Source organism: Elephas maximus, chromosome 3 (genome assembly GCF_024166365.1).
Source record: "Elephas maximus indicus isolate mEleMax1 chromosome 3, mEleMax1 primary haplotype, whole genome shotgun sequence".
Taxonomy (NCBI): Eukaryota; Metazoa; Chordata; class Mammalia; order Proboscidea; family Elephantidae; genus Elephas; species Elephas maximus.
The window spans coordinates 198,034,610-198,056,795 of record NC_064821.1 but is presented as its reverse complement, the minus strand read 5'-3'; the positions used below and the strand labels follow the sequence as shown (position 1 = coordinate 198,056,795).

The 22,186-nt window shown below is 40.4% G+C and overlaps 1 protein-coding gene across 1 annotated transcript; it reads right to left on the bottom strand.

Annotated features, from left to right (window-relative positions):
- Nucleotides 1–1,199: 1,199 nt before the first annotated feature.
- Nucleotides 1,200–2,135, bottom strand: LOC126073814 (olfactory receptor 10J4). Its single transcript, XM_049880909.1, has one exon. The coding sequence runs from the start codon at nt 2,133–2,135 to the stop codon at nt 1,200–1,202; it is 936 nt and encodes a 311-aa protein (XP_049736866.1).
- Nucleotides 2,136–22,186: the final 20,051 nt, after the last annotated feature.

Genomic DNA, 22,186 nt, shown 5'->3' with positions numbered 1-22,186 from the left:
GTGCCCATACCTGTCTTAGCTCTCTTCCTCTGCCTCTTGCTTCCCTCCTTCTTTTCTTTCAATAAATAATTATCGAGCATTAATTATATACCAGCTTCTGTTCTAGGTGTGACAGATGCAGAGAGAGTATTCAAAGAGTGGATCCTGAGCGATTTTCCCATAAATTTTTTATAGATACAAACGCCCTTAGGTTGGGTTCCCTAGAAGCAAAGCCTGAGACAGGGATCTGGATGCAAGTGATTGGTTGGGGAAGTACTTTTAGGGAAAAGGGAGTAAGGAAAGCAGAATGGGGCAGGGAAAAGAGATGAGCAAGGATCTGGTCTTAGTGGGAGCCTAACTTCAGTCTGATCCTATGGAGGTCTCCAGAATTGCACCCTAAAGTTATCCCATCTTGAGGCAAGGAGGCAGTGGCCTTTTGTACTTTCTGTGTTAGTCTTGGCTGTGGATGGTCCCTTGATGGGGGGTGTCTATCACCTCCAAGGAAGCCCCCTTCCAACCAAGGGAGGGCTGTAATAGTTCAGCAAAGGTAGGATGGAGGCAGAGGGAGGTTGGGGAAGGGTATGAAATATGTGGGCTCTTCTTTTGTATACAGGAAGTCATGTTTAAAATTTTTATGCAAGCTGCTCAATATTTAAACTTCTCAACCAGCTTGTAAATTGGCCATCAGAGGCTGTCTGACATAGCTGTCTAGGGTCTATATGTATAGTAATGGGCATCAACTGAATAATTAATGGACTAATTTCTTTAATTGTGTAAAATATGGCATTGGAAGTATTGTGTGTAGACAATGGAGAACCTGTCATATTCAGTGCCCTGATTTTCAGGCTGAGTCCAGATCCACATTACATAAATTCTTAGGATAAGATACAACATATTCTTCTCACCCTCCCTACTGGTTTATAATACCTATGACAAGGGTAGCAGGATTAATGCCTGACAATATAGAACAGTACCTGGGTATGCATTATCTTATTTGATTTTTATCAAGCTTGGTAAATACACCCATCAAGTTTGGCAAACCCATCCATCTCCTCTTTTATTAAATTTTTGTCCCTAGTTTCACTCAATACCTCTCATCCCCAGATTCTTTCCAGATCAAGCATTTAGGGCCCTCACACTGCCTCTTATCTGACTGGCTCCCTAACCTTGACATCTAACCAAATTCTTTTTATTTTATCGTTACTGAGACTGACCAACTCCTAAGAGAGGGATTTTCTGCCCAAAGCTCTGAGCAAGGCATCTTTGACCTCTTTGTTCCTCAGGCTGTACACAACAGGGTTTAGCAGGGGGGTGATGACAGTGTAAGTCACAGAGATAAGTCTGTCTTGCAGGGAATTGTGGGATTTGGGTTTTAGGTAGATGAAGGAGGTACAACCATAGTGGACAGTGACCACTGTGAGGTGTGAGGCACAAGTGGCAAAGGCCTTTTTCCTGCCCTCAGCTGATGCAATCTTGAGGATGGTGGTGACAATCAAGACATAGGAGATGAAGATCAAGACCATGGGAAGAACAAGAACACATAGACTGATAAGCAAAGTAATAAACTCCTTAATGGTGGTGTCAGCACAGGCGAGCTTCATTAGGGGCCGAATATCACAAAAGAAGTGGGAAATGATGTTGGCATTGCAGAAAGGCAGGCTGAACACAGAAGATACCTGGATGATGGCTGTGCTTAGACCAATGCTCCAGGATCCACTTGCCAAATATATACAAGCCTTTTTGCCCATGATGACTGAATACTGTAGGGGATTGCAGATCGCCACATAGCGGTCGTATCCCATGGCTGTGAGCAGGAAACAATTACTGACACCAAACATGAGATAGAAGAAGAGCTGAGTGGCACACTCAGGAATGGAGATGGCTTTTTGTGGGCTAAGGAGACTAGACAGCATGCGGGGGATGATGGGCACAGTGTAACAGGTCTCAGAAATGGACAGCACACTCAGGAAGAAGTACATAGGTGTGTGAAGTTGGTGGCTGAGGTGAATAACCATCAAGATGACAGCATTGCTGGCAAGGGTGAACAGGTACAAGGCCAGGAAGACCAAAAAAAGAATGAGCCGATGCTGCCACCCAAAAATGGAGAAACCTTCAAAGGTAAACTCTGTAACTGCTGTGAAATTGTGTCTTGGCATTGGGGAGAATCTGTGTCTGAAAGAGATGAAATGGGAAGGTTGAGCATCCAACCTGAAAAAAATAGATTGTTTTAGGGTTATCATCAACCATGTGTAGGAGGGACCAGAAAGAGTGTAGTTCTGGGTTTCAGAAACTCTCAGCATTCGGAAATTGGCCAAGTGCTCAGAGCCACCTCTCAAAAGTCCTCAGTGTCCTGGCATTGGTGTCAGATACAGTGAGGGTGGGAAACAGAGTAATTATATAAAACTGGGTAGTGGAAACAGTAACCAGATGGGTCAGAAGTAGATACAGATCAGAGAAGGCACTAAACTGAGTGTGCAGAGCCCTGGAATTCTTCCCCAACTCACCTGGTTTAGACCAGTAATGAGCCATCATATCATCATCAGAGACCGAGTGCCACGGGACATTCCTAAATAGTGAATTAGTCCAATCCAGGGGCAGAGCTCTGTGTGAGGCACTCTCCTGGGAGGTACGAGGCCAGCTCTAGCTCTGCTCAGAAGGGCTCCCACTTGGTAAATCATAATATAAAACACCGTCCCCCCTCACAGTTCAAATTCAAGATGGCCAATGTATGGACTAAGGCAGCGAGAGGAGAGACCGCTGTGCTCAATGGAGCAGAGTCTAGCATGTAGACCCAGGACATTCTGCCATCTTGAGACAACTCTCTTTTTTTCAGTCTTCCTTCCTTCGTATGGCCCCCAACTACTTAATACCTGAGTTTCCCTCCTTCTGTGTGGAGGGTAGTTTTTGCTTCTATTTTCTAGTCTCTAGTAAAGCACAATCGAGTCTCTGAAACTTCTTCAGAGAATGAAATACCAGCAGCTATAAGAAAACAGTGATAAAACCAACAACATATTTAAATTTACAGGAATTTCTGGATTTAACCCCAGTTTAAATGGAGAGATGCCTGATTTTCCTTGCTCAATTCACTTGACTCCATTTGCTCATCTAAAAGATAGAGAAATAATAATGTCTACCGCATAGGGTTGCTATAGAGATTATAGGAATTACTGTATGTAAATTGCCTAGCACAATTATTGTTACACAACACCCAAACAATACATTAAATTTTTGCTTTCTTCCCTTCATCGGTCCTAACCATTCCCACTCTCCATAACCTGGACTCTACTTGTGTATTAGTTTGACCCAAACACTTCAAAGCTTTAAAAAGCAAGGGTGTCACTTTGATGACTAAAGTGCACCTGACCGCATCATGGTCTTTTCTGTTGCCTCCTATGCATTCGAAAGCTGGATGATAAAAAAGGAAGACAGAAGAAGAATTGACACATTTGCAATTGTGGTTAGGAGAAGAATATTGAATATACCACGGGCTGCCAAAAAAACCCAACAAATCTGTTCCGGAGGATGTACGGCCAGAAGTCTCCTTAGAAGCAGGAATGACAAGATTTCATTTCACTTACTTTGAATGTGTCATCAGGAGAGACCAGTCACTGGAGAATGACATTATGTTTGGTAAAGTAGAGGGTCAGCGGAAAAGAGGAAGATCCTCATTCAGAAGGGTTGACACAGTGGCTACAGCAATGGGCTCAAGCGTAATAATGATTGTGAGGATGACACAGGACTGGGCAATGTTTCCTTTAGCAGTACATGAGATCTCTATGAGTAGGAGCTGACAGGAAGGCACCTAAAAACAACATCACACACGTGTGAACACACACACTCTCTCTCACGATTGTTGTGGTTAATATCTCCAATCCTTACCGCTTAGAAAGTCCACACCCAATCTCCTTCCAGCTCTAGATCCTGAAGTGTGTAGGGATTGGGGTGATTGTGGTCTGGAATCAAACACCTTTGTATTCAAATCCAAGATCCATTACTTCATATGTGGCCTTGGCAATGTTCCCTTTTCTTCTTTCTAGGCTTCAGTTTCTTCACCTGTGACATGGAGATGATACTAATATCTACTTCAGAGGACTGGTAGGGGGATTACATGTGACAAGGTCTGTAAGGCATTTAGCAGACAACCTGGCATAGAGTATGCTGTCCATAAATGATTGCCATTAATAAAAATGAACATAGATTTTAACAAAATAAGAGTATTTTACTTCAGTGTTTTTTATCTTTTATGCTTCACATAGAACAGAAAGAATTAAGGTAATTCCCTGACACTTCTCCTCTCCCAAGCCTGAATTGAAGACTAGAGTAGTCTTCATCTAACTAACGTTTGTGTAGCTCCTTGCTGCTGAGAGGATGCTCTTCCATCGTTTGTAGGAATGAGAAGAAGGAGGAGATAGCAGGGGAGGAAACACAATATTAAAGCAGGGAAGATAATCCCAAGGACTAGGTAGGACTTCTGGATGTTGGCTGGAATAGATAAATCATTTTCAGCACCCCTCCCACACCTGGAGCTGCAGCAATTCCGCAGGAATCCTCAGCCTGCCATTCTCTGACTGTCACCTTCCTGGTCTCTGGCTGAGATCTGGGGCAGAGAAAAGGAGGAGGTGGAGGGGAAGTCTGTGTTCCAGGAATATGCTTTTCCCAGTACAAAGATAGGCATGGGGATTAGGTTTATTCAATCAAAGTCGTATGTTCCATTTCTTGCCTCCAGGCACTACGAACAATACATGTCACGGAGAGGGCGGACAGGACTGGATGTTCCCAGTTCTCCTGACGCACTCGACGTGATTCCACACATGGAGACTATATTTTTAGATAAATTAACCGATTAGCCCCCTTGAAATATCTGCCTGAGAGGCTCCAGGGCTAGTGGCCAGATAAACGTTTCTGAATGTTTTTTTTTCTTTATTTATAATGCTTTTTGTTCCCTAAGCTTTGTGGCACAGTTGTATATTCTTTTTTTTTCTTCTTCTTCTACTTAACATTATTCCCAGGAGAGAAAAGAAAAAGAGAAAATGGTATCCCATGAAGCCAGGGTCATGAGGCCACATCTAGTCAGAGACAAGAATCCCTGCTTCATTGATTCATGAAATGTGACTTACGTCTCACTGGGCAAGGCAGAGGTTCATTCGGAATTCAAGAGTGAGGCTTGGGTGCGCAAAGAGGTGATTCTTAGGACTCCCCTTGTGCCGTGGATGACACAGCACACAGACAATCATCCAAAGAGGGAAGACAAGAAGAAAGGCATAGAATCCATCAGGTTCTGTCCATTTATCTCCCTATTTCTTCAGAAGTGGGAATAACTCACAGGCACAGAAAGCAGCCTGGCTCCTCTGTGCTTCCCCCACCCACAGCCCTGCCTCTTTAAGTCTGGATAGCAGGCTGCCAGAGGGGACCATTCTCCTGTGTTCCAGGACACCTGGGTCTCTCTCCCCAAAGCCACGGTGACTGTCACCAAGGCAGCACCAGCAAGACCCAAGCACCATGATGTCTGAGGACTTCATTATAAAAAGGGCTCATCAAACCAATTATATAGATAGTACTTTGACTATTTGGGGTTTCCCACAGAAGCAAAGCCTTTGCATCAGGACACGGTCCTGCTCTGCTCAGTGGATAGAGCAGCTCCTGCCTCATGACCACCTTTGCAGAGAGGGCCTGAGAACCTTACCACGTTTAAGGGTACAGCTTCACTAGCCAAGTCACTCAAGCTCGGAGCACATGAGCGACTTGGATCTGTCTGAGGCCCCTTCCAGTTCCAATGGTCCAGGAGTTGTAACTCATTCGTTGACTGATTCCTTCAACAAATGCTTATTGAGCACCTCCCACATACCAAGTCTATTGTAGAAACCGAGAACATCACATCTGTACTCCATTCCAGTTCTGCTGGCTTTGCACATATTAATTGCCTTGGAAAAGCTGAAAACCTTTTAATCAGGAGGAAGGCACTCATTGGAGTCATTCCCACATTCTCCTTTTGCTTACCTTTCATAATGTGAGCCCATAATGGGCCATTCCCAAGGTTGAAGAAGAATTACATATCAGGTTCCCCTGGGTCTTGGGCTTTTCAGTAATTCCTTGTTCTGTTGCCTTGTTTGTGGCTTTCTCTTAGAGACTCCAAAAGTAAGAAAGGTTACCATTCTAAGCACTAGCCTACTGAGAAACGAATACCCCAAATCAAAGCACTTTATTGTAGTGTCTCTGACAAAGCCAGTGAACTGGGAAAGACTGACAAGCATGGGACCATTGCTGGGGATTTGGTTTAATTCAACATAATATCTTTCAACATTTACCCAAGAGAAACTGGAAATACTAGAGCTCATAAGCCATTAAGATTCTGAGTCCCACAAGTGAGAGCTAGATATACAGGATATTTATCATTGCTAGGGAATGGCCAGTAGGTAACCTGGTTACAATTATTCAAAATCCTTGTGGAGCAGCTAAGGGAGGTCTAAAATTTGGGCAGCATATCTTATCAAGACCTTAATATACTCAGTTAATCTTTGGTCTTATTTGTCGATGTCCATTTTTCAGAGTTTCTCTGGGAGCTTTATTTAAATATGTAGCTCTTTGAAATTAGAAATAGAAATAGAACGGAGTTGAAAGCCAAGAGAAAGGAAAGGAAACCCAGATATTGAAATTGTGAACTGAAAAATAACTGATCCTTTTTTTAAAAAAATAACTGATTCTTATTGTATATTTATCTGACATAACATGAGTTTAGGCGGAAAAAGACTAAAAAATCTGGAGTGGATGTATTTTTTTTCTGAAAAGGGAGAAAAATGTATCACTAATTACGTCATCTTTACATTTTGGGTAGTTTTGTCTTTTCCATTCTGTTTTTTTATCTCCGTTATTTTTTTTTTTATTGCATCTAACCATGAACTATAATACAATATTGAATACTAACAGTTATAGAGGCATTTTTGTCCTTTCCTAGATTTAATTTCAATGCTTCTCACAGTTCATTTACCATTAAATATGATGCTTGCTTTAGATCTCTGGCAGGTACCTGTCATGAGATTAAGGAAATTTCCTTCTATTTCTGGTCGTTTGCAAGTTTATCATGAATGAGCTGCTACATTTTCAGCTAGCTCCTTTTCTGGACCCATTGATATAATTATATGCTTCTTATCTGTTAATTGGTTAAGGTGGTGAATTACTTTGGTAGGTTATTCTAATGTTGACTCATTCATACATTTCTAAGAAAAAAACCCACTTGGTCATTTTATGCACTACTGAATTCAATTTTCTAATTTTTTCATCTATTCTTAGCCCACATAGTCTCATGTGTCTACTTGAACCAAGAAGCTCATTCCTCACCAGTATCATTTTCTGTCTTAAGTTGTTGTTGTTGTTAGGTGCTGTTGAGTCGGTTCCGACTCATAGCGACCCTAGGCACAACAGAACGAAACACTGCCCGCTCCTGCGCCATCCTCACAATCGTTGTTATGCTTGAGCTCAGTCTTACAGTCCAGTCCAATCCCTGTCTGAAGAGTTGGCTTCAGGAATGGTTTTGGTCTTGGGCTAACAAAGTGTTCAGGGACCACAACCTCTACGGTCCCTCTAGTCTCAGTCAGACTATTAAGTCTGGTCTTTATATGAGAATTTGAGGTCTCTGTCCCACTGTTCTCCTGCTCCAGCAGAAATTCTCTGTTGTGTTCCTTTTCAGGGCAGTCATTGGTGGTAGCCAGGTACCATCTAGTTCTATCCATTATTAGCCTGTAATGATCCATTCCTATTTTATTTTCAGTACCAAAAGTTTGCAATTAGTAGCGAAAATTTACTGGGGACATTTCACATTTTTTCTGTGCTGTGAGCCCGGTGTCTCTTTGTTGTTTGTTTTTTGAAAGAGTAGGTTTTTGACTACTAGTTCTATTTTTTAAGGTTATTATTGAAGTAAATTTTCTGTTTCTTCTTGATCTAATGATGCCAACTAATATTTTTCTTGGAATTTGTCCATCTTATATACTTAAAAAAATAGATTAGTATAAAGATGTTCAAGGTATGTTTTATAATCCTTTTTTATCTGCGTCAGTGCTCAAATGCTTTTTTTCTACCTGATTTTGTTCATTATGTCCCTGTGATTTTTCTTGATGATAGTTGTCAAAGGTTTAGCTTTCTTATTGTTCTGTGTTTTCTTTAAGGTTCCTGGGTGGCACAAAGGTAGGCTCTGGTTAGGTTTTTGGTTTGGTGCTGCTTACTAGCTATGTGACATTGGGCAAATTGCTTAATCTCTCTGTGCCTCAATTTCCTTATTCCTACTTTAAATAGTTATTGTAAAGCCTAAATAAGTAAAATTTAAAAGTGCTTAGAATAATGGCTGGTATATGGTAAGTGGAAACCCTGGTGGCATAGTGGTTAAGTGCTATGGCTGCTAACCAAAGGGCTGGCAGTTCAAATCCACCAGGTGCTCCTTGGAAGCTCTATTGGGCAGTTCTACTCTGTCCTATAGGGTCGCTGTGAGTCAGAATCGACTTGACAGAACAGGGGTTTTTTTGGGTTATATAGTAAGTGCTGTGTAAGTTTTTGTTAAGGAAATATTCAGGTCTAGGAGGAAGGATAATGAAGAAGGGTTTGGCTACTTTTTTTCCCAGTTCATTTCTTGCTTTATTGCATTGTGGTCCATGAAGATGATTTATGTTGTACGAATGTTTCAGAATTTGTTGATGTATGTCTCAGGGCCAAAAGAGTGAACAGTCTCTGTATGGACATTGGAGTTTTAGATCAGGCTTGTTAACTGTGTCATTATAACCATTTAAAGCTTTATTAATCTATTGATTATTAGTCAGCCTCTGAGAGAAATGTACTAATATCGCCTACTATGATTGGGTGTTTTCAATTTCTCTCTGTAGTTTTATCAGTTTTTGCATAATGCATTTGAAGTTATGCTGTTAGGACTTTATGAATTCATTAATAAAATATCTTCCTAGTGATTTATTTTGTTTATGAGTCCTTTAGCAGTTTTCATTTTAAATATTTTTCTGATACTAGTAATGTTACACAAACTTTCTTTGTGTTAACATTTGCCTAGATATACCTTTCAAGTTCTTTATTTTCTACCTTTCACATTATCTTATTTTATAAATAGTATAGTATAAGAGTATGAAAATCCAGTCTGAGAGCCTATGTGTTTCAATTGCTTAGCTTTAACCATTCATGTTTATGGTTGAGCAAATCGTTGGGTATTACTGCCACCTTGGAAACCTTGGTGGCGTAGTGGTTAAGTGCTATGGCTGCTAACCAAAAGGTCAGCAGTTTGAATCCACTAAGTGCTCTTTGGAAACTCTATGGGGCAGTTCTACTTTGTCCTATTGGGTCACTATGAGTTGGGATCGACTTGATGGCAGTGAGTTTTTTTTTTTTTTACAGCTATCTTATTTTATACTTTCTGTAAAAATGACATAGGGGCTGTATCTGACTTCTCTACCTTCACAAGGGGGAAGGAGAATAAAGATCAACAGCCCAAGACTGATTCCTATGAGGCAGAGGTCAGACATGTCTCCTCTCTCTGCCATCTTTACAAATTCTGACATGAACCATCCCTCACACTCTCTACTTCTCTGATGGGTTTGATGGTTCATTGCAATGGCCACACAGAACTCACAGACAATACTCACAATTATGGGGTTCATTAGGGGAGTAACAGGTTACAATTCAGGTTCAGGAAAGCTCAGGATGCAGCTCTTCCATCAGGACAGCCTATCCCCAGCTGTACTCATAGGGATGCCTCTCCCCCCCCCCCCCCCCCAGCATCTGCTCAAAGGCACTCAGCTTTCTCTGTAGCCTGGAAAGGCTACTCTGCCATCTTCTGTAGGCCTCTCCTGACACCATTATTTTGCCACTGCTTCTCACAGTCTTCAATGTTACAGTACTCTCTCTCTCTGTCTCCTAGTTCCAGGAGATTCTCAGTGCAGAGATCCCAGGTCCAAAGGACACACTTCACTTCTAGCTATTCTTCCTTAATTATGATGGGATCCCCTCTTTGCTGCCTCTGGGATGGCTCATTTCAAGCACAGCAGAATGGCAAAACTGAGTAATCCCCTTGGTGGATCACAATTACCCTATTTGCACTGTTTACCCAATCACTTGGGTGGGAGTTACAAGACAATGGTGAGAAAGGCCACACAAAAGTGATCCACCTCATCTCAGTTTTCATTTACTAAACTTTCCTGTTGCTTAGCCAGCCTTTTGTTTGATTAATTTATTCATTCCAGCTTCTAGTTAGAAAGTTATAGATACTATATCTGTTCATCAAGCCAAAACTAAAAAAAAAGAAAAATTGCTGTCCAGTCAATTCTGACTCACAGGAACCCTGTAGGACAGAGTGAACCTGCCCCATAGGGTTTCCAAGAAGAACTGGTGGATTCCAACTGCCAACCTTTTGGTTAGCAGCCAAGCTCTTAACCACTGTACCACTGGGGTTCCATTCATCAAGCAGTTACTGTTAATTGCTAAAATTTAACTTTTTTTGTTGTGCTTCAGGTGAAAGTTTACAATTCAAGTCAGTTTCTTATACAAAAGCTTATACATATATTGCTATGTGACACTAGTTGGTTTCCCTACAATGTGACAGCACACTCCTTCTCTCCACCCTGTATTTCCCGTGCCCATTTAACAAGCTCCTGTGCCCCTCTGTCTTCTTGCCTCCAGACAGGAGCTGCCCACATAGTGTCATGTGTCTACTTGAGCTAGGAATCACACTCCTCACCAGTATCATTGTATCTTATAGCCCAGTCTAAACTTTACCTGAAGAGTTGGCTTCCAGAATGGTTTTAGTTTTGGGCTAACAGAGAGTCCAGGGGCCATGTCTTCTGGGGTATCTCCAGTCTCAGTCAGACCATTAAGTGTAGCCTTTTTACTAGAATTTGAGGTCCCCATCGCACTTTTCTCCTGCTCCATCAGGGATTCTCTGTTTTGTTCCCTGTCATGGCAGTCATTTGTGGTAGCCGAGCACCATCTAGTTCTTTAGGTCTCAGGCTGATAGAGTCTCTGGCTTATGTGGCCCTTTCTGACTCTTGAGCTCATATTTTCCTTGTGTCTTTGGTGTTCTTCATTCTTCTTTGCTCCAGGTGGGTCGAGACAAATTGATGCATCTTAGATGGCTGCTTACTAGCTTTTTTACTTACCCCAGATGCCACTCACCAAAACGGGATGCAAAATGTTTTCTTAATGTACTTTGTTATGCCAATTGACCTAGATGAACCCTGAAACCATGGTCCCTAGACCCCTGCCCCTGCTACTCTGTCCCTTGAAGTATTTGGCTGTATTCAGGAAACGTCTTAGCTTTTGGTTTAGTCCAGTTGTGCTGACTTCTTAATTTTATTTTTGGTAAATGAACCAAATATAGAATTAAAAATGGGCAATAGTACTACATTATGGAAAAAAAACAAACGTTCTCTATCCATCCATGATTCTTGCTTCTTAGAAGCAATCACTTTTGGTTCTTTTACCTATTTCTTGTGTTATACACCTTTATATTTCTGTTATATTTTATAAACATGAAATGCTAGTTCTTGAGCCCTAAATTTTAGACATTATCTCTTGGCTTCCGAGCCCACTTATGCCATCTGTGTGCACATAAAGACCAACACGCACACACATGCTTCTCTCATCCTCCTAGTAAAAATGAAATCTATTTTTAGAACTTACATTATTATTTTTCACAGCTGAGCCATGCAGCATCCTATAAACGCACATCTTTTCTTGTGCAACTTTTTGTTTTCTCATTTTAGTAATTGAATATTTTTATTTGTTTAGCTTTCTAAGTCCCCCATGTGTCTGTCAGTTTGTCGTACTGTGGGGGCTTGCGTGTTGCTGTGATGCTGGAAGCTATGCCACTGGTATTCAGATACCAGCAGGGTAACCCATGGAGGACAGGTTTCAGCCGAGCTTCCAGACTAGGACAGACTAGGAAGAAGGACCTGGCAGTCTACTTCTGAAAAGCATTAGCCAGCGAAAACATGAATAGTGGCGCAACACTGTCTGATATAGTGCTGGAGGATGAGCCCCCCCAGGTGGGAAGGCACTCAAAAGATGACTGGGGAAGAGCTGCCTCCTCAAAGTAGAGTTGACCTTAATGACGTGGATGGAGTAAAGCTTTCAGGGCCTTCATTTGCTGATGTGGCTTGACTCAAAATGAGAAGAAACAGCTACAAACTTCCATTAATAACTGGAACCTGTAATGTATGAAGTATGAATCTAGGAGAACTGGAAATTGTCAAAAATGAAATGGAACACATAAATGTCAATATCCTAGGCATTAGTGAGCTGAAATGGACTGGTATTGGCCATTTTGAATTGGACAATCATATAGTCTACTATGCTGGGAATGACAACTTGAAGAGGAATGGTGTTGCATTCATCGTGAAAAAGAACGTATCAAGATCTATCCTGAAGTGCGATGCTGTCAGTGATGGCATAATATCCATACGCCTACAAGGAAGACAAATTAATATGACTATTATTCAAATTTACACATCAACCACTAGGGCCAAAGATGAACAAATAGATTTTTATCAGCTGCTGCAGTCTGAAATTGATCGAACATGCAATCAAGATGCATTGATAATTACTGGCAATTGGAATGAGAAAGTTGGAAACAAAGAAGGATCAGTACTTGGAAAATATGGCCTTGGTGATAGAAACAAAGCCAGAGATCGAATGAGAGAATTTTGCAAGACCAACGACTTCTTCATTGCAAACACCTTCTTTCACCAACATAAATGGTGACTATACACTTGTCAGATGGAACACACAGAAATCAAACTGACTACATCTGTGGAAAGAGATGATGGAAAAGCTCAATAAAATCAGTCAGAACAAGGCCAGGGGCCTACTGTGGAACAGACCATCAATTGCTCATATGCAAGTTCAAGCTGAAACTGAAGAAAATCAGAGCAAGTCCACGAGAGCCAAAATATGACCTTGAATATAACCCACCTGAATTTAGAGACCATCTGAAGAATAGATTTGGCGCATTGAACACTAGCGATCGCAGACCAGACGAGTTGTGGAATGATATCAAGGACATCATCCATGAAGAAAGCAAGAGGTCATTGAAAAGACAGGAAAGAAAGAAAAGACCAAGATGGATGTCAGAGGAGACTCTGAAACTTGCTCTTGAGCATTGAGCAGCTAAAGCAAAAGGAAGAATTGATGAAGTAAAAGAGCTGAACAGAGGATTTCAAAGGGCAGCTCGAGAAGACTAAGTAAAGTGTTATAACGACATGCGCAAAGAGCTGGAAAACCAAAAGGGAAGAACACGCTCGGTGTTTCTCAAGCTGAAAGAACTGAAGAAAAAATTCAAGCCTCGAGTTGCAGTAGTGAAGGATTCCATGGGGAAAATGTTAAACGATGCAGGAAGCATCAAAAGAAGATGGAAGGAATACACCGAGTCATTATGCCAAAAAGAATTAGTCGATATTCAACCATTTCGAGAGGTGGCATATGATCGGGAACCGATGGTACTGAAGGAAGAAGTCCAAGCTGCTCTGAAGGAATTGGCGAAAAACAAGGATCCAGGAATTGATGCAATATCAATTGAGATGTTTCAACAAACAGATGCAGCCCTGGAGGTGCTCACTCGTCTATGCCAAGAAATATGGAAGACAGCTTCCTGGCCAACTGACTGGAAGAGATCCATATTTATGCCTATTCCCGAGAAAGGTGATCCAACCAAATGTGGAAATTATAGAACAATATCATTAATATCACACACAAGCAAAATTTTGCTGAAGATCATTCAAAAACGGTTGCAGCAGTGTATCTACAGGAAACTGCCAGAAATTCGGGCCAGTTTCAGATGAGGACGTGGAACCAGGGATATGATCGCTGATGTCAGGTGAATCCTGGCTGAAAGCAGAGAATACCATAAGGGTGTTTACCTGTGTTTTATTGACTATGCAAAGGCATTCGACTGTGTGGATCATAACAAACTATGGATAACATTACGAAGAATGGGAGTTCCGGAACACTGAATTGTGCTCATGAGGAACCTTTACATAGATCAAGAGGCAGTTGTTCGGACAGAACAAGGGGGTACTGATTGGTTTAAAGTCAGGAAAGATGTGCAGCAGGGTTGCATTCTTTCACCATACCTATTTAATCTGTATGCTGAACAAATAATCCAAGAAGCTGGACTATATGAAGAAGAACGGAGCATCAGGATTGGAGGAAAACTCATTAACAACCTGCGTTATGCAGATGACACAACCTTGCTTGCTGAAAGTGAAGAGGACTTGAAGCACTTACTAATGAAGATCAATGACCACAGCCTTCAGTATGGATTGCACCTCAACATAAAGAAAAGAAAAATCCTCACAAGTGGACCAATAAGCAACATCATGATAAACGGAGAAAAGATTGATGTTGTCAAGGATTTCATTTCACTTGGATCCACAATCAACAGCCATGGAAGCAGCAGTCACGAAATCAAAAGATGCATTGCATTGGGCAAATCTGCTGCAAAGGACCTCTTCAAAATGTTGAAGAGCAAAGATGTCACCCTGAAGACTAAGGTGTGTCTGACCCAAGCCATGGTATATTCAATCACATCATATGCATGTGAAAGCTGAACAATGAATAAGGAAGACTGAAGAAGAGTTGATGCCTTTAAATTGTGGTGTTGGTGAAGAATATTGAATATACCTTGGACTGCCAAAAGAATGAACAAATCTGTCGTGGAAGAAGTGTGGCCAGAATGCTCCTTAGAGGCAAGGATGGCGAGACTGTGTCTTACATACTTTGGACATGTTGTCAGGAGGGATCAGTCCCTGGAGAAGGACATCACGCTTGGCAGAGTACAGGGTCAGAGGAAAAGAGGAAGACCCTCAAATAGGTGGATTGACACAGTGGCTGCAACAAGGAGCTCAAGCATAACAACGATTGTAAGGATGGCTCAGGACCGGGTAGTATTTCGTTCTGTCGTGCATAGGGTCGCTATGAGTTGGAACTGACTCGACGGCACCTAACAACAACAGCTTTCTAAGTACCTATAATTAATACATCCTCAAACTTTCCCCTACAGCTGTAAAATGTTTTCTCCACAAATGTAATCAGACATACCAGGTAATCTCTCCAAATCATCATATTTATTTATTTATATATCAGTTAGTTATTTTCTTTTTGTCTTAAGGACACCATTCTTGAATCATGTCCCCCCTACTCCAATCTGAATTGGGTTGCTCTCTAGGACTGGTTCTTCTTCTTGCTGTTGTTAGTTGACCTTGAGTCAGTTTCAACTCATAGTGACCCCATGTGTGGAGAGTAGAACTGCTCCATAGAGTTTTCATGGCTGTGACCTTCCAGAAGCAGATCACCAGGCCTGTCTTTTGTCTCAGGAAAAGAAAACTTTTGGTGCAGGCAGTGAAACAGAGGCAAAATATGGTGACCATGCTATCTAACTTTAATCTAGATTCCAGAATAACAGCTACTTTTCCTCAGTGGTCAAAACCAGAATGTGAAACCATATGCCCCAAGGGATCTTGACAAAGTAGCCATCTGCACCCCTCAAAATACATGTACTCAGGAAAAGTGCTGTTAGGGTGCTGTTGCTAACAAGGTGTTTTTGCAAGATAGGCAAAGAAAACACAGGTATACCTCATTTTATTGTATTTTACAGATACTGCATATTTTACAAATTGAAAGTTTGTGGCAACCTTGTGTCAAACAAGTCTATCAGCGTCATTTTTCCAACAGTGTGTGCTCACATCACGTCTCTGTGTCACACTTTGGTAATTCTCACAATATTTCAAACTTTATTATTATTTTATCTGTTATGGTGATCTCTGATCAGTGATCTTTGATGTTACTATTGTAATTGTTTTGGGCACGAACTTTGCCCGTATAAGGCGGCAAACTTAATCGATAAATGTCGTGTGTGTTCTGACTATTCCACTGACTGGCTGTTCCCATCTTGTTCCCTGTCCTCGGGCCTCCCTATTCCCTGAGACACAACAATATTGAAATTAGGCCAATTAATAACCCTACGATGGCCTCTAAGTGTTCAAGTAAAAGGAAGAGTTGCACATCTCTCACTTTAATCAAAAGCTAAAAATGGTTAAGCCTAGTGAGGAAGGCACGTCAAAAGCCTAGATAGGCTGAAAGCTAGGCCTCTTGTGCCAAACAGTTAGCCAAGTTGTGAATGCAAAGGAAAAATTCTTGAAGGAAATTAAAAGTGCTACTTCAGTGAACACACGAATGATAAATTTAAACAGCCTTATTGCTGATTTGGAGAAAATTTGAAGCTAGCAGTTCATGAGGTTTAAGGAAGGAAGCTGTCTCCATAACATAAAAGTGCGAGGTGAAGCAAGCAAGTGCTGATGTAGGAGCTGCAGCAAGTTATCCAGAGGATCTAGCTGAGATAATATATGACAGTGGCTACACTACACAACAGATTTTCAATGTAGATGAAACAGCCTTCTATTGAAAGAAGATGCCGTCTAGGACCTTCATAGCTAGGGATGAGAAGCCAATGCCAGGCTTCAAAACTTCAAAGGACAGTCTGACTCTCTCATTATGGGCTAGTGCAGCCTGTGGCTTTAAGTCGAAGCCAGTGCTAATTAACCATTCCAAAAATCCTAAGGCCCTCAAGAATTATGCTAAATCTACTCTGCCTATGCTCTATAAGTGGAATAACAAAGGCTGGATGGTGACACATCTGTTTACAACATGGTTTACTGAATATTTTAAGCCAACTGTTGAGAACTACCGCCCAGAAAAAAGATGCATTTCAAAATATTACTGCTCATTGACAATGTACCTGGTCATTCAAGAGCTCTGATGGAGGCGTACAAGCAGATTAATTTGTTTTTATGTGTGCTAACCCAACATCCATTCTGGAGCTCATGAATGAAGGCATAATTTTGACTTTCAAGTCTTATCATTTAAGAAATAAATTTCATAAGGCTATAACTGCCGTAGATAGTGATTCCTCTGATGGATCTGGGCAAAGTTCACTGAAAACCTTCTGGAAAGGATTCACCACTCTAAATGCCATTAAGAACATTTGTGGTTCATGAGAGGAGGTCAAAATATCAACATTAACAGGAGTTTGGAAGAATTTGATTCCAGCCCTCATGGATCACTTTGAGGGGCTCAAGGCTTCAGTGAAGGAAGTAACTGCAGATGTGGTGGAAATAGAAAGAAAATCAGAATTAGAAGTGGAACCCGAAGATGTGACTGAATTGCTGCAATCTCATGATAAACTCTAACGGATGAGGATTTTTCCTTATGCATGAGCAAAGAAAGTGGTTTTTTGAGATGGGATCTATTCCTGGTGCACGTTGTTGAAATGACAACCAAGGATTTAGAACATTGCATAAGCTTAGTTGATAGAGAAGCAGCAAATTCTGAGAGGACTGATTCCAATTTTGAAAGAAATTCTACTGTGGGCGAAATGCTGCCAATTCTTTCTTGAAAAGAAGAGTCAATCGCTGCGGCAAACTTCATCGTCGTCTTATTTTAAGAAATTCCTATAGCCACTCCAACGTTCAGCAACCACCACCCTGAATGGTCAGCAGCCATCGATGTCAAGGCAAAACCCACCACAAGCAAAAAGATTATGACTTGCTGAAGGCTTAGATGGTGTTAGCATTTTTTAGCAATAAAGTCTTTTGTAATTAAGATATGTACATTGTTTTTAGACCTAATGCTATTGCATACTTAATACACCAAGTATAGGTAAACATAACTTTTATGTGTGTGAGAAAATAAAAAAATTCGTGTGACTTGCTTTATTGCAATATTCATTTTATTGCTCTGGTCTGGAACCAAACCCACAATATCTACAAGGCATGCCTGTCTGTGTAAGCATCTTGTGACCATGATCTAATCATCCTATGAAATTATCAGTAATCACTAACTATGACTGTTAATAACCATAGCCAATCAGAGTGTGATTATTACAACATTACTTGATTTTCCTGTAATTGCCGTCCCTATGGTTTGGTTCCTCTTTTTACTCCATAAGAATACTTGTAGAATGAAACCACCCTGGACTACCTGGTTTCTTTTCCACTGGGCTGCTTAGTTCTCCAGTTGCAATTGTTTTAAACCCTTAGTAAACCTCTCTGTCTTAACTTGAAACACCGTTCGAGTTTTCTGTATGACACTTCCAAGGCACCCCTGGTTGGGTTCAAACAGCCAATTTTTTTGACTAGTAGTCAAGGGTTACCCATTTGTGCCACCCGGGGTCTTCTTTAGGACTGCTACCCAACTATAATCCTGGCATTTTTCTTCACTAGCATTCTGAGTTTCTCTTTGTCTCTTGCCTGTATTAGTTCCCCTTTTGACCTGGCCCTTCATTTTGATGCAAAACCTCTTCTGTAACTTCCAGAAAACAAGAACATGAGATATAAGTTCCCTGAAATATTGCTGCTCTGAAAAAATCTTTATTATATCCACATATGTTTTAAATAGTTTGCTGGGTGTATTAATCTAGCTTGAAAATAATTTTCTCCCATAATCTTGAAGGCATTGCTTCACTGTTTTCTACCATCTAGTGTACTTGTTAAAAAGTCTAATTTCATTTGAGTTCTTAATCCTTTGTGTATGATTTTTTTCCCTTTTCTATTTTTGGAACTTTTAGCATTTTCCTTTATCTCTAGAGTTTTGATATTGCATGGCGAAGCTGTTCTATGTGTGGATTTGTCTTATTCCCTCCCCCTCCCCATTATGCTAGTTACTCCATCTGGATATTTATGTCCTTCAGTATTTTGAAATATGCCTTTCATTGATGGTGTCTCTTCTCTATTTTCTGTTTCTTTGCTGTGGAACTCATGTTTCTTTCACATTAGACCTCTTTTCTTACCTTCACATTTTCTATACTGTCTGTTCTATAGTCTAGTTTTTTTTTTTTTACTATATTTCTGGAAGGTTTCCTCAACCTTCTTTTCCAATTTTAACTTACTTATGTATTTATTTATCTAAAATTTTCTTGTTAAAAACAGTTGTTATTTTTTAAAGGAACCTGCTTTTATTTTGTGTATGTTTTCTATTGTCTCATTATTTTGAGGATAGTATATATATATATATATATATATACACACACACACACACACGCACACATGCGTGTATATCTAAATTTTTTTTTCTCCTCTTACATTCAAGGTCTCTTTTTTTTCTACAATTTCCCTTTTCCCCCTGTTTGTTCCAGTGTGGTCTTCCATGTTAGAAACTACCTGGTTAGTCCATTCATACCTAAGAGAGAAGCTCTAATAACCCAAGTGCTGAGTGTGTGTTTGTATGTATAAGGCCATAACGTGCCAAGTAGTCTTCCACCAGGAAGCACCTAATTGTCCATATCTATACATACATTCTGATGAGATTCTCAGTTTCCCCAGGGAGAATTTCTCTAATGTTCCTTCTTGTGGCTCTAAACTTCACCACTGGCATTCTGGGAGTCAAGGAGGGGAAGGAGACTGTGGGAAAAGTCTCTCTGTTTGGTATGTGGAATTCTTCTTAATGCCCCCTCCCCCGCCCTTTTATTTTTGTGCAGCATTTTGCCTCCAGCTCTTAAAAATCTCTCTGGAAAATGTGAATCCCCAGAATCTTACTTGAATATGGGAGGAACATTCACTTTGTTATGCAGGTTTGGGAAGGGGTTCTAGAAGAACCATATTTAGAGAGCTAAGAGAGGTGAAATTAAGGTAAGGTCAAGAACTGTGAAGGGTCTCAGATTTATCTTACTTGAAAGCTTACAAGTTAGCCACCACAGTTTCACTGATGTGCACACAAGACAAAAAATCCCAGGTCAGAGACAAAAAAACTTTATAACTCACAGCAGTAGTCAGGGTATTGACATTTGTGCAGTTCCCTGAGCCCCAGTTCCCATGGGGTAACATAATGGGAGCCGGACAATACCTGCACATGTATTGAGTTGCGTTATAGAAGTGGGACCTGGGATTAGGGAAGGTGAATCTGCTAAAATGCACGGTAAACCTGTCTGCATCCTGCTGCAGAAGGAGACATTATCTTTACCATGCTGGACAGTAAACAAACCTACCCTGTGCTCCAGAGGAAGACAAAGCTCTTCGCTACACAAATAGCCTTGAAAGGATAATATGGGATAAAGGCAGCCAGTGCATCTGCTCATAAGACATTCAGAAACATAAGAGACCCAAGAAGGACTGTCATAGTAAGTTCAAACATACACAGCAGAAGCTAAAAGGAATGCAAGATGTGTTATGTGTGGCCTTGGATGGGATTAAATGTTGGTTTCTCTCATAAAGTGTAGAAGCATTGAGCATCACCTATGGGGGAAAGGCAGAGTAGCTTTTTTATAAGAGAAATGTATTCTTGAAAAAATGTGCTCTAAATGAACTGTTTGCTGTATAAAAAATAATAATGTATTTTGGTTTCTAAAAACAAAAAGATTGGAAAGGCTCTGCTTCTTACAGTTGAACTATTAAAATGATGAAGACCCTGTATCTATTATGGATAGATTAGAGACAGGTAATAAAGGTAAAGATAAATGGTTATTCTTCTTAATGGAGCTGTATAGACTCCTCAAAACTGTGAAGATACAAAGTCAATGAAATTTCTTTTTGGCAGGAAGGAAGAGGCAGGTAAGTTTCAGTGAGAAAATGCAAACTAATGCATTAGAAAAAGAGGACTAAATACTATGCTTAAAATACAATGCACTCTGAGTCATTAACTAAAAAGAAAGTAAAATTTGAATCCACCATGGGCTATTCCTAAAGATACAGCTCTAAAAGTTTTATTATTTATTTTTGTAAAATGGATTTAATCAGAAAGCAGTAAAAGTAAGAATCTTCATGTGGCTCCTTGCCCCAATGTCATGCAGTGTAGGTGACCTTCCAGTAACACTGCTAAAGAGGGTTCTAGAAGGGTGCCTTAGTGAGTGTGGCAAGGGCTCCCATGTGCAAGTAGCTTGATAAGACAGAGCCTCTGAAGTGTGCACTGGCAGTGCAGCAAAGAAATATGATTCACTTCAATACAATTATGAATGGTATAAACAGAGCTCATAAAGGCTCATTCAACTCACACAACACCACAGAGTACATGATAACATTCAGTTCAATCAACTTCAACCTTTTTTTTGAAAATCCCATACATCGTGACACTTTTTCAGCCAGTCACAGCAGTGTTTTTTCTTCTTAACAGCAGGCCCCAAGGGCTCAGTGTCTTTAAAGCTACTCTAAACCACATAGCCCTTGAATCCTTCAGAACTACTGTTTATTCCCTAAACATGACATGATCTTCCCCAAAAAGGATAATAATAATCGCGGCTTACATTTTGAGATCTTACTATGCCAGTTACATTGCTCAATGTTTTATATATTAACTTATTTGAGCCTCAAAATATTCCTACAAGATAAGTACTATTATTCCCTATTTTATAGATGAAGAAAACATATTACAGACAGGTTTAGATTTTTTCCAAGGTGAAATAAGATTCAATCAAAGGGCCCTCTGGCTCCAGAGCCTCTGTACCTAATCGCTGAGCTCTAGTGGCTGTCTTGATGCTTTTCCTGGGTTTTTATAAAATGCTGGTCCCTCTAACTAGATGTCCCCTGTGACACCTGCATCATTTACTTTTCCCTTATTATCTTGGACAATATCTCTTTTACAGTATCTTCTGACCCTGTCTCCTCCTTTATGCTATCATAGTGTCCTCTACTAACCTCCATTACAGAACTCATACTTTGTACTATCATTCCCGTTTGCCCTTCTTCCCTAATGATGTTGTGAGTTCTTAGATATTAGGAACTCTTTCCAATTTATTATTCATTTAACAAATATTTACTGAGCAACTAGGTTGTATTAGCGGTTTAATCTGTAGACCTTAATACATAGTGAGGAAATGAGAAATATTTGATGAATAAATAAATGAATTAATGCTCTTCTTTCTTCTTCCTCTCCCGTTAAGGTCAGTTGTGAATTTTATTGCCAGTTTCTACAAAGACAGACATGAGTTAACTGCATAACCAATTGAAGAAGTTCTAAAACTGATTTCATTAATGCAAACTTCCTACAATTATTGCCCTTTGTTGCTTCCATCACTAAAATAATACTCAGAAGTCTTCTTGGCTGAGCACTGTATGTTTACTGTCTCCACTGATGGGATGCCTCAAACCTTATGTATATTCAGAGTTCACTTATATATAATTTACTAGGTGGTAGGCAATTTTCTAAGCATTTTGAATCATTAGTTAATTTAATTCTCACAACA

Bases quoted from the DNA above. Each gene is read 5' to 3' on its own strand.
- LOC126073814 (XM_049880909.1), bottom strand. From the start codon at position 2,135: ATGCCAAGACACAATTTCACAGCAGTTACAGAGTTTACCTTTGAAGGT.